The 12,929-nt window shown below is 41.8% G+C and overlaps 1 protein-coding gene across 1 annotated transcript in view; it reads right to left on the reverse strand.

Annotated features, from left to right (window-relative positions):
* ANK2 (ankyrin 2) overlaps positions 1–12,929 on the reverse strand; it is a gene marked incomplete at its 5' end in the record, with an annotated part of 168,552 nt that overhangs the window by 22,199 nt on the left and 133,424 nt on the right. The window contains 3 exons of the mRNA XM_082482440.1: positions 8,200–8,221; positions 10,589–10,621; positions 11,823–11,945. Of these exons, the coding sequence (XP_082338566.1) occupies positions 8,200–8,221; positions 10,589–10,621; positions 11,823–11,945 (178 nt within the window). The remainder of the gene's footprint in view (positions 1–8,199; positions 8,222–10,588; positions 10,622–11,822; positions 11,946–12,929) is intronic.

The following is a 12,929-nucleotide window of genomic DNA, read 5'->3' on the forward strand; positions in this document are numbered from 1 at the left end:
CTATTTCCATATATACTTCCTCTGAAGAGTGATACTCACTACCTGCGTCTCTGCTAAGTAAAGCTCCACCAGTCTGATCTTTTCCTTCTCCAATAGAATATTTTTCCCTAGATAGCAGACCTCTACCAGATCCTACCTCACTGTCAGAGTCAGTAAAGAAATGTTCAGAAGACACATTTTCATAGGGGCTTACTACATAAGGAGCACTACTCTCAGCAGCATCTGCTACACAACTTTCAAGTGCCACTCTATCAGTGGTAAGGGATGAATACTCTGGTAAGGGTTCCTCAGCACGGGTATCTCTCTGAGATGTTTCACAATCTGTATCTGCTTTTCCCAAATCACTTCCCAAAGCCGAACGGGCAGTGGTATCATCTTCAGCCAGTTTGCCATCTTGTGGTACAGAGTACTCAGCGGTACTGTGTCCACAAGAACTACCATCTATTTTCTCAGCCGCAGCTCCTGTAGAAACGAGATCTGCGCGTGTTAACACCGCAGTGGTTTCGACATCTTTTTCACGTTGCTGTAGTGTTAGCGAAGAGTCAACACGAACTTCTTTTTGAGAACTGTCACCAAGGGAATGACACAGGGTGCCCCCACACTGTGTGACTGGGGCACTGGGACTAACCGTCTCACTGCCATCTCTACTGCCACATTTTGAGGCATCGGTTTCTGGTGATGCACAACCGTCAGAATGACAAGTGCCTGATTCTCTTGTGGAAGCCTTACAGCTGCCCCCAAGGGTAAGTGGTTCCTCTTTGTCACCTGCTGTTGGCTTCTCCTGTTCTGTTTTAACTGCGCCTATCCCGATAGAGCCCTGTTTCGAATCGATGGGTTGAAAACCTGCTTCGTCGGGGCTACAGCGGGAGCCAACACTGGATGGTAACGGTGAGGGTGGCTGCACTCGGATCACAGGCTCCGCTAAGAGGCCTGAGTCGGCTTCTTTTTTCAGCTGAGTCAATTCTGGCTCGCTTTCTGAAGAGGAAGAACTTTTTCTAGATTCAGCTGCAGACATCACCACTGTAGGTGTATCTTTTGACTCTGGTTCTTCAGCTTCACATGCAGCTTCTGAATCAGCAGCTCCTGAAGATTCGTCTTGCTTGCAATCCTTTTTGTAATCCCTCTTCTGTTTTGCTTCCTGTTCTAATTCATCAAACATTTTGATTTTGGTCACCATTTTAAACATCTCCTCTTCAGGGGTGAACCTCTTCTTTGGTTCACTTTCGCAATCATCCTCTGGTTCTTCGTTGACTTCAGGGATGACGGCCGACTTGGGTATGTCTGCTGTTTTAGGTGTGATTTCATAGCTAATTTCTTCAGAACTAGGAGTTTCCGGTGAAAGGGGACTTTTCCCTGAACTCTCCATGAGGGACGTTTGCTCTAGACTGTCATCATCAGCACTTCCCTCAGGGTCACGGAGAATCCTGGAACGCACCGATGCCAGCTCTGGGCAGGTTTCTCCTTTGCTAAGGACAGACTGAAGAGGACCCTGCCCCAAAATACCAGCCTTCACTGTTTGTTCTACAGGGCTACTTTCAAGGGAATCACGGCAGGGAGACTCTTTCATAGGACTGGGCTCCAAAGAATCAGGCGTTTTGTGTGATGAGTTATCTTCTAGTACTGGGCTTGCTTCCAGTGAGTCTTTATGACTTATAGCCAGAGAGTCATCTGCAACTGGGCTAAAGCTTTCACTATCATGGCTAGCAAGTGACAGTTCCAATTTCTGGGGACTTCTAACCGCAACACAGCGTTCAGAGGTTATATCTTTTTCTTGCTCTAAAGCAGTGTCATGTGTTTCAGAAGACTTAGTTAAGTGTGCAGTGGTTCTGGATTCTTTATCCTTGCTAACATCTTTCATAATGGAAGCTGAGCTACTTTCTTTAAGTTTATCAGCCTCTTCTTCAGAGGCTGTAGGTACAAGCTCTTCTGATACATGGTCAGAACGAGACTTACTAGTCTCAGTAACAGCATCTAGCTGCCTTTCAGTAATACCTTTTTCATCTTCCTTTGGAGAATGTTCCTTTGGAGAACATGTTTCTGCTGTTGTGTGTGCTCTAGCTGCTCCTTTGGCTTCTTCATTTTGCCCGTCGGTTTTCTTTGGTGAGAATGAAAGGCTTTCAGGGCTTGTTTCTGGAGTCTCTGCCAGACCCTCGTGCTTATAACTTTCCTCAGAGCTGATCTGAGGGGTTCCGTCAAGCAGACTACCCGGAGAATCAGCCACACCTTCGTGCTTAAGGCTCTCTGAGCTCCCATCAAAAGCAGCACTTTGCAGAGAAAGAGCAGGAAGGAATCCATCTTTCACATACTCTGTGGGAAAAGCAACACTGAAAGGACTGGTCAGGACCTGCTCCAAGTTAAGCTCTCCCTCCTCCGTCACTGAAAGGTGTCGGAACTGTTGATATTTGTCGTTATCCTCCAGTTCTTCTTTAATGACGTCAGAAAAATCTGTTGAGGTTTTTCTGTCAGGACTGATCTGAAAGTCAGTATCTCCTTGGTCATCAGAAGTCCTGCCCTTCACAACCGCTGTACCTTTGGCACTTTCCTCATCAAATACCGGAGGGAGGGGTTCAGCTGGTTTTTTGCTGCTCTGCTCTTTTACCTGGTCTTTACCTACAGCCTTCTTGGTAATTTCGACAGTAGAAACCTGGATTTTTCCCTTTTTTGATTGTGGCTCTTTCTCTGCTTTTCCTGTTGTGCTCTGTTTGTCCTTCTGTCTCTCTGTCTTGTGGCTCGATACTCGCCTCGTTTCACTTTGCGAAGACATCGTTTTTCTCCGGGGTGTTTCCTTCTCAGGGAGCTGCTGCTTCTGTTTGACAGATTTGTGCTCAAACAGTCCGGATATATTCTTGGATGGGTCTTGACCTGACTGGAAGGCTTTCATCAGTTCACGAACCGACATGGTCTCTTCAAGCCTTTCCGTCTTAGAAGAAGGTGAAACAGGGGGCTGTGCTTTGTGCGCTACCGTTTTTTTGACTTGTACGGGTTTTTTAGAAGCCTTTTCAGCAGTGCCTTCTCTTGTTTGAATTCTGACAGGTAGTTTTGACCGTATTTTTTGCTCATCTTCCACTCGTTTCTGCAGAGCTTTAACTTTATCTTTTATTGAGCCAATAGGAGTTTCCTCTATAACGGGGGACACAGCTTTAGCCTCAGGAGCAGCTGTCAGTGTTAGGCCGGGTTCCTCACCCCGTGATTCAACTGGAGTGACCTTCGTTAGTCCGGGTCGTTCTTCGCTGCTGTGCGCCTTACCTTCCTTTTGCTTTTGCTTGTCTCTTAATTTTGTCCTAACTGGCTTTTTAATTTCTAAGGCTGGCTTGTGTTGCTCCTGTGGACTTGGTGTTTCCGTTGTTGGGGGTTCTTGTCCTTTTTCGGAATCCCTGCTTATTACTACGGCTTCAAATCGCTCTTCTACTAAGTCTTCTTGTAAGGCTTGTGGCTGTACCTCATGAAGCGAAACATATGTTTTTAAATCCTCTGTGAGGTAATCTACCATTCCTGTCATGTCTGGCTCCTCCGTTTTTGTTGTCCCTTTGTCTACCCTGACTTCTACACAGGTAGGTTCAGTGACTTCTAAAGGAGCGTTTCTTCTGGCCTCTTCAATTTCTTCGTCACTGACAACGATCCATTCTTCTTCTACGAGTTCTTGTTTGGAAAGGGACTTCTGCACAAGATGTCCTTCTCTGGTATAGGATCCACCTCTCAGAATTTCATTTACTTTTTCTAAGTCTTCTTTCACTCTTTCAACTATTTCAAAAGGCTCTCCTGGCTCTTCTTCAGTGGGTTTTTCAAGATCTTTCACTTTAATGGAGCCTGATTTATCAGAAGGGTCAGTTGTCAAGATGGCAGTCATCTTGATCAAATCTTGTTTCATCTCAGAAACTTCAGACAACAGGTCTGGACTGGCTAGTACAGGGACTTCATTAACCAGATGGCTTTTCAGGATAGAAGTTTCTGTAGACTCTGTCTCGTCATCTTTGATGCGAATGAAAAACATTGAAAGTAAAATGGAAATCAAAAATAGAGATTGGAAAATGTAATCAGGGCTGAAAATGACAGTCTTTGGTTGCAGTGGTAGGAAGGTCAACAAAATGGGCCAGGAATGGTGGATCCACAAGATCTGAGGGTACAAGAGCAAAGCAAAGCTAACAAGGGGGGGGGGGGAACTGAAAAGGAAAATGGCAGGAAATAACTTGCTTGACTTTATCAATATAGCACAACCACACATACGCTATCGAAGCTGTAACAAACCAAATCAGGACACCACTAAAAAAAAAACAAACCCAAAACAACAACAACAAAATTTAAAATTAAAAACAGAAGAAACACAGTGAAGTTACACAAAGATAGGCATCTCAAGATTGTTCAGATGTTACAGATCAATGTTCAAATAAAAATAAACAAGAAAAAAGGGGGAAAGCATTAGAACTGATTGAAAGTCGATTTCCTCTAAGAGAAAGCCAGTGTTAGCAAACTGTCAGAATAACATTGGGTTAACATTTTTTTTTTTTTTTCTTAATGACCAAAATAAAAAGTTAAAAGTAATTCTGCGGTAATCTAAAATATGATCCAATATGTAGAGATCTGAATCAGCTGCAAACCGGCATTTCATCTAAGGGGATTTCACACCTAAACAATGAAACAAACATTCTTTTGTTTTAAGAGGCATGGTCCTTTCCTTGGAACATCCTCATTGACAACTAATGAATTGACTGAGGAAAGAGAAGACAGAGAAGAAAAGGAGAGATAATAAGAAAAAACTGTGAATCAACTTAGAAGTGATTTCAAAGTTTTAAAAAATGTAATGTATGGCAACCAAAAATCAGAGACAGTCACACTAGACACATACGTACAATTCATGTAAGGCAAGTTATTTCCATGCAAAGCAAAGGTGTTGAAATGCTGCTGGGTATGGAGCTTCAGTTAAAAAACAACAGCTCTAAAAATTAGTCGTATAAATTAAAGATACATGAAAATATGGTAAAACATACTGTGGTGAAATATTTGTCTGATCTGTGCAATCAACATACAGCAAGTTGGATGTCGGTAATTCCCATTATGCCGTAACTGCCTGCTGGGCATTGTTAATTTCAGGAAGGACTACTAGAAAATGTATCTTGAACAGAGCGAAACATTGAACGGCTGAAGCAAGTCATGAACAGAACGCAATGCTTAGAAATGATAATTGTACATTTTTCATTTAGAAGTAGCACACCACGTAAAACTTGACACGTCTCCGCACCCCAGCCTAAAAGTCAAAGTAGTAATGCAAATACGGAGAACCTAAACAATACACGATTATCTGAATTTCTTGGTTAAAAAAATATCCATTTTGCTACACTAGTCTCGTGTGCGTAACGAATGCCAAATGTTTGTGCTGTGCATTAATTCTAACCAGACTGCTGGGGCTGATTTCGGTGCCGAAAACTTGGTGCTGCTGTTTTGAGTGGGAACGATCCAGTGCATACTGACACGCCATCTCGTGACGCTGTAGCTCTGCAATACGCATTTTCATAAAATGTCAAATGGATGACTCTCTCATTGGCCAAAGTCAAGTTAGTTAGCCTGAAGCAAAGAAGCTCCAGTGGGAAGAAAACCAGGAGTACTATCCCAGCAGCGCGGTTGCTGGGTTCCTCTGTGGCCTAGCTAATTAGCAGCGTGAGGAAGCAGAGGCAGAATTACTACTAGAGAAGAATAAAGAGAACTCCTACGCCGTCAGGAACGGTCAACAGCTGTCAGCAAACGCAGCTGGTAGAGCGCAGGACAAGGACCTTTCAGCATAGGCAGTGTAGCCATTAACGGCCCAGATTAGTACTCCTCCCTGCCAGGTTGCAGGGTTTTGGATGTGACGCGGTTGACCTCCTTCACACCTGCACTGAAGAGTTTCTAGCTTCTATCTCAAAGCTCTTCGTTCTGCCGAGGAAGGTGAGTGTGGCACAACTGTCTCGGTGGCCGCTCTGTCTACGTAACTTTGAAACGTGTGGTTCTGAGAATAATACTTTAGATGAAGTAGAACAGCTGAAACGGAAGACGCTGATAAAACCTCTCCCTTTATGATAGTGTCCCGGAGGTTTTGTTGTTTGATTTTTATCACTTGTTTCCTTTCTCAGCGGGAAATTGTTTTGGATTCAGCAGAGTGGATCTTGAAACAAAGTGCCTCTAGCTGCTAAGCTCGCCTGGCTCATGTTCGTGGCTTGCCCTCAATTGTTTGGATTCTTCTTATGAGAGCTGTTTGCTGGTATTAACTCTTCCGCAGCCCAGGAAGGAACTGACTCTACGGCCATACGGTAATGTCTCTAACACAATTTCCAGAAACGCCATTTCTAATCCTGGTTCTGGGTGAGACCTTTAGGACCTATTCATGACGGGGAATTCGGCAGTATTTTGACATGGGTGCGATTTTCTGCGTTGTCTCATAGATCCGTTTCCCTTTATGTAAATAATTATTCCCAAACCAAGGACGTGCACATGTGACTCCTACTTCTTACTGAACAGTACAACTATGGGGCCACAAAATCAGTCACTTGTATATTACTTCATTGCAATTAAAAGTTATTTAAACTAAAGACGACCATTAGCAGAAGTATAAGGGAACCGGGTAAATTGTCTGAAAAGAAGTCGCTTGGTTGTAAGTATATTTTCCAGCGATTTGGCTATCATGATGTGAGCCATCTCAGTCATCTTTAAGCAAGCACTTGTTGGTCTCTTTCGTGTTTGCTAATTATACTTTTAACGATTCCTGGGAACAGCGTCTCTCTCTCTCACTCTTCTGCTTGCAGCTGTTCTACCTAATTCTCAAACTAATTCTCCATTAAGCCAAAAGAAGCAGCAGCAAAACTAAATTGCTGCCCGACTGGTATTTTCATTCATCCAGCGTAAGAGTCACCAAAAACTCCAGCTCTGCGCTACGTTGAGTGTAGATGCGTCTGTGACAATCACAACAGAGCAACCTCACCAAACCTGCACCCCGCCACCTTCCTTACGGTGGGTGTACTGCGTTGAATAAATAATTACGTAGCAAGGGGAGCGATCAAGACCCTTTTCACCGGTATGTTTTACTGCTCTGTTGAATTCCCCTCCCATTTCCCGTGAGTCACGAGGCAACTGAAACTCCACTCTGCTGGCTATGCTATGGGGTGTCTTTTCCACCTCCATGAAATTGGTTGTCCTGGTGTAAATAATAATGAATTAGAGCAAAAATCTAATACTAATAGTGTTGTTAATCATGGTGAATACTATTTCCCACCACGTTGTTATCTATTTTGTCACCCTGATGTCTTTTGTTCTCTATATGAAGCATTTCTGCTTTAGACAACGGAGGTTACAGGGGAATGACCGTCCATTTGACCTTCAGGATCACGTTGCCCTTGTCTTTCCAATTAAAACATGTACGTAGTACATCAAGAATAAATAACCCTCAAAATGCAATGTAGAAAAAAAGGCAAGACGTTGCACTTTGAACTGGAAACTAGAGAGAAGTCATTCTTTTCCTAAAGAGGTTGAAGAAATCACTGCGTTTGAAAACAGCTCTCGGTAGAGATACTCTTCAGACCGAATACATGTTTGATTTGCATCTTCATTAGAGGAGATCTTGGGCGCTGTGAGCCACTCACCCTCGGTTTCCAATACGAATGGCTCGATTCTGCATATCCCAAGGGTATATATGCTGTACCTATCCTATTTCCAAGTCATATTTCACCACAGTAAAGGACGGGGGCGAGGGGCAGGGAGAAGGGTTAAACAGCCTGATTACTTTGGACAGTATCACTTTTTTGCACGGTCGTAGTTCATGAGTTTAATGAAATATATACTGGAGCGCTAATTACGTTTTCATTAAAAGTGATACTGTCATTTATCTCAAATATGAGGCAACGATGTGTGTCAACAAATGGACAAAACAAAAAAAAATGGAGGGATGAGCATTCATACAAGCAAAATAGCAATAGCGGGATCACTAGGGATGTCAAAGGAAAGTAAGTGCTTAGACGAACTGTTTTAAACTGTATTACTTGTTAATTTATACATTCAAATGTATTTAACTGGATAGCTGCTTTGGTATTAAATTTTTTTCTATTACGTTTTTAAAGTATTGATGTTATTAGCAATAGCAGTTAAAGCTTAGCTCTCTTTCATGCTTATCTTTACTCTTAACCGTCTTTCATACAAACTGCATTATAACATTTAAAAGAAAAAAGAAAATCTTACTTTTTTCTGAAGTCATATCAATCTGGAAGAGAAAAAAGGAGGAAATTTAAAAGTTCGAATATAATTGGTATACACGAAGTCGCTAGTGAAGTAGTACTGGTTGAATCAAATCCACTAGATGTATAGAGACACACAGATTCACTGGCTCAAATGAACCAAGCATGTATTTACAGTAACGGTAAAAGCATGGCTTAATTTCTTTAGTGTTTCTAACAACAGAAAAATGGTTACTTTGCTTTGGTTATGGTCAACAGCAGATGCAAAAGGTTGCAATGTATTTTCTTTAAATGTGACTCGCAGCATAGAGGACCCAGCCTTTTGTATCACCGAGTATGTTGTTGCATTGTTCTTAATTTACTTCTTCCCGTCTAAAGCAAACATGTCCGCTATGGTCACCTGAAGGCATACGTCCCATCTGGATGGCAACCAGTACGCTTTACACATAGCTTCATCGTACATATTCATTCGGAGATGACATTCTGCATTTTTGCCTCTGTGTTTCGTGATGATGAAAAGTAGGTGCCGAAAGGACTGCAGACCTGCTACTGCCTAAGCCCAGAGCTAGGACTTGGTGGCCCTAAACACCATTGATGCCTCTAAACGGAAGCAGTTGGCCCCCAGAGGCCATCTTTTTGATTTTTCGGAGCGTATTTGGGTAGAAATTGGAAAGGCCATACAATGTGACCATTACTCAAAAGAAAACATAGCCCTTGCCAAAAAACATTTTTTAAAAAAAATGCAACGTCGGACTATGAAAATTCGAGAAACCAATTTTTGAAGTCACCCTGTAGTTTGCCTTTTTTTTTCAGTTGTGCTAGCACAATCCTTTGTCCACACAAGCAAAAAAAAAAGATTTTTGCTCTGTAAATGTGGATATGCAAACGTACGCAAAGTTAGAAGTAGCACTAAACATTTCATTTCCTATACGAACTTGTGGTGGTAGGATGACTGTAGGAATGAAAATCAGCGATGCAGTACCGTTGATACAATGTCCCGTGCGTGTCAAAGCCCCCAAGACAGTTTTTTTAGCGAGCGTGGCAAAGTTTTTACTTGTTTAAAAGTAGTCTTTATAAAGATAAATGCAATACACTGTCTCGGTTAAGATGTTCCTAATTCTTGCTTCTCCATAAACTGGAAATGAATACAACTAAATCACTGGCAACACCCGCCTTGCAATCATTTAGGCTCAGATTATTAATCTTCACACTTAGCAGCGTGCATTACAGATCCAAAAGAGTATGAATTCCTCTGATGCACAGATCACCCTGCGTGGTAACCTAGGATCCTTTAATTCCCCTTACTTTAAGTTCCTCCAAATCAGACTGGAATTCTGTCCGCATGCTAATTAATATTATTAACATAAAATTAAAATTATAAAAAATTTAAAGTAAACAAAACAGTAATTTAAAATGGCAGGTGGTTTTAGCCATCCATGAGCTTGTCTTTTTGAGCTTTAGTTTCTTATATAACAACATAAGAAGTCATCAATGTTTGGAAAAATAGTTTTCCAATATCCCTTACACTGCTTTTACAGAGCATAGATTTGTTAAAAACAACTTTTGGGGACTTCACTGGCAATGCACAAACAGCATTAGAGAGACTACAAGAATTACTTTCATGCTTTTGGTACACAACTGAATGGTCACCTGAGAAGAAACGTTATTCGCTGAATGAATATAGCGGGAATTAGCTTAGAAACTTTGGCCACGTCTTCACTTGACAGTGCCTGTGTTTCAGCACCGAAATAGTAAATATTTCTGTGATGAGAACAGGGAACTGCAATCCATGCAACCAAACCTCCGAACTCTGTTTGGCAGTTCATGGAAAAGATGTCCGTGGTCTTTGGGGAGCGGGCTATTGTCACAGTGCCGCCACTCTTATTGTTTCCAACAGCTGAACATCACCAAACTGCAGGGATGCTGTTCTAGTCTTACTCATTCCTGTAGGGGTCAGACCTTAAGAAACATCTATAACTGCCAGAACGGGGCTGGGAATGTGGGATGCTGCTCAGAATCAGAAAAACCAATCCCTTTTCTTGTGCTACAGAGAATATAGTGTAAAGAAATACACTTGTATGGCTTGTTCTTGAGCAACCCCCCCAAAATTTAAACTATTAAGGAACTGTTTTGAAAGCAAAAGGAACTATTATACACCCCCCCAAATCAGTGCGTCTGCATCAGCAAAACTTAAATTTTAACATAGGGAAAGTTAAAACCAGTAAATCCCAAAAGTGCGCCTTCTGCAAGATCCCTTTAAGGGCACTCCTCTTCATTGTTTTTGTAGCACGGATCTAATGATTGATCCGCCCGATTCACTACAGATTTAATCTTCCAAGCCTTGTATTTTAGTAGGACGCATAAGCAACAACATGCTGTTATAGCAACATTACCTCTTCTTCTTGTTCTTGATCTGATTCTGATTCCTTTCAGTTCCAAAAAGGCCATGCAAAAAGAGAAGGGGAAAACAGAGCAGGCAAAATGCAAATTTTTTTTAGAAGAGAGTAGGAAAAAAACCAAACTTCTGACGACATTTAACGGAAAAGAAGAAAATGCGGTACGTTTCTGCAATTGACGTCTCACGTCAAAAAGCGGCAAAACTAAACTGTCAGGTTAAAACACAAAAGGTTACAGAGACAGGCAAACTACAAACAGAAAAGTTGCTTCTGGGTGTTAAGATCCTTATTTGTACCAAAACTTAAACTATACACATGCTTTTGCACCCAGAAGCTAGCACGAATAAATACTTAAGATAGTTAAGAACGTTACCCATTTGAAGTGAAAAATATGTCGAGGTGTGTTATTTTCAAGTTCGACAAAAATGCTATAATAAAGATTATATTATATGCTAAAAACGCTTGAGAAAAAAAAAAAGAACAGTAAAAGGCAAGCTTTTGGGCAAACAGCCTAACACATTCCTAAGTCAGGCAGCTTCTCATCTCACACGGCCAGTAACAAACCCGAGTTATCACGGAATAGCAATAAACCGACCCTTTCTAAGGACCGAGTGCTTCGTAATATCTGATCTCACTCAAGCAGAAATTAAGGGCCCTCCCATGATTTAGGAGAATTCAACTGGTCTCAATCTGGTTATTTATAAAACACTAACTCATGCTAGAGTTTTCCTCTCCTTTTTCTGCCCTTGATAGCGGACCTTTTTCTTCCCCAGGTACATTAATAACTGCTATAACGATGTTTTCTGAGGAAAGACCGTTTACACGGTGTGACATATTCAGAGACTCTTGAAAGGTTTGATCAGAACCTCGAGGTACTCATTGAGTCCCAGATCTGTCTCGCCCCTGAACAGAAGCAGGAGAAGATTTCTCTACGAAGTAAGGTCAGCGCAGGTCTTGTGCAAGGCCAAATGAAACCACGGGCGCTATTGTGGTGCAAAATGGCTTTTCCTCTCCCTTCTGTCATCTCTTCCCGGTTCTCAGAAAAGATCCGAGAACGTCTTTGAACGCTGGCGTAGAGAGTACCCACCCCCAGAAACTCAAAGCCCCTGAGTGATATTTATTCTTCTCCAGAATACCTGACTACAAAGCTTCAACGCTATTTTCCCCTTCTACTCGTTTCTTGTTTGTATTACAACGCTGATGGCTGTAGAGCAGTATAATTTCACAGTACCTTTGTGTAAACGGGTAAAGTGATGTTTAAATTACATATGGCTTGATGGACGAGGCCTCGGGTAGATTTTGGCTCCTTCATGAACGATAGTCGTCCACAGGGTTCTTGAGTGGTGTCTCGCACCTGGTGGAGCAAACATACAGGCGTTTCATCTGTTATTTTGCCGTACGTCCTTCTGCCACTCAAAACTATTTAGCGGAACGAGGCTAGACGTGGGAGGAAAAGCCAACGTAGGCAAAAATGTTTTCTCTTTCTTTTTGCCGTTTGTTTGTAAATGTACATACGGATGTATTTGTGCGTCAAAGCAAGAGAAGACACAAGCGTGTACATGCTTAGACATTAGAAACTTGTTTACAGAAGGCAGTCCTCACACTGTAAACACGGTCTTAAAAGAACAGAGACATTCCAGTATGATTTGGCTTCTGTGATAACTTACAATATACCCATTTTTCACTGAAATGGTCCCCAAACTTAATGGTCACAACAGATAACTCATTTTGTACCATCAGGTGACAAAAGGAAGTCAGTAATTTTCCCCTGTGTGGCAAGAATGAGTATTTATGCTGATGTTAGCAAGAACTCTTTGCTCAAAATTTTGGTATTAAATATTGTGCTTGTTCATTCCGCTGCTCTTTTGGCCGAGTGGCTGAAAATAGGGAAAGACCACACTTAACGTTTCTTCTCTTGCAAAATGTTGTCTCAGATGTATTGAAAAATCCTAGACTTAGAATGAAGACATTTGCTGGAATATATTTATGGGTGTGGCCATTATTATCTACAAAAGATACTGCACCATGCCATACTTCCAGCTTTTGCAGCGAATCTTAGAAAAATCTCTCTGTTAGCAGAGACAAGTGGAAGTGCTTAGAACCTGAGATACTGGTGATGTAGTTTTAGCTTTTGTAAATAACGTCAGGATGATATCACAGAAGAAATACAACTGAACGCGCTACCTCATTCTTATCCGAACTGATAAAACGATACAATTAGGTATCTGTGTATTAACCATATCAGACTGAAAATACTACGTGTGGAGACACACGTGGGTTTGAACGTATTTTGGAAAATCCATCACGGGGAAAAATAGGCAAAGACAAAGGTAGGTGG

The sequence above is a fragment of the Vanellus vanellus genome (genome assembly GCF_965231255.1).
Source record: "Vanellus vanellus genome assembly, chromosome: 4".
In the NCBI taxonomy this organism is placed as follows: domain Eukaryota; kingdom Metazoa; phylum Chordata; class Aves; order Charadriiformes; family Charadriidae; genus Vanellus; species Vanellus vanellus.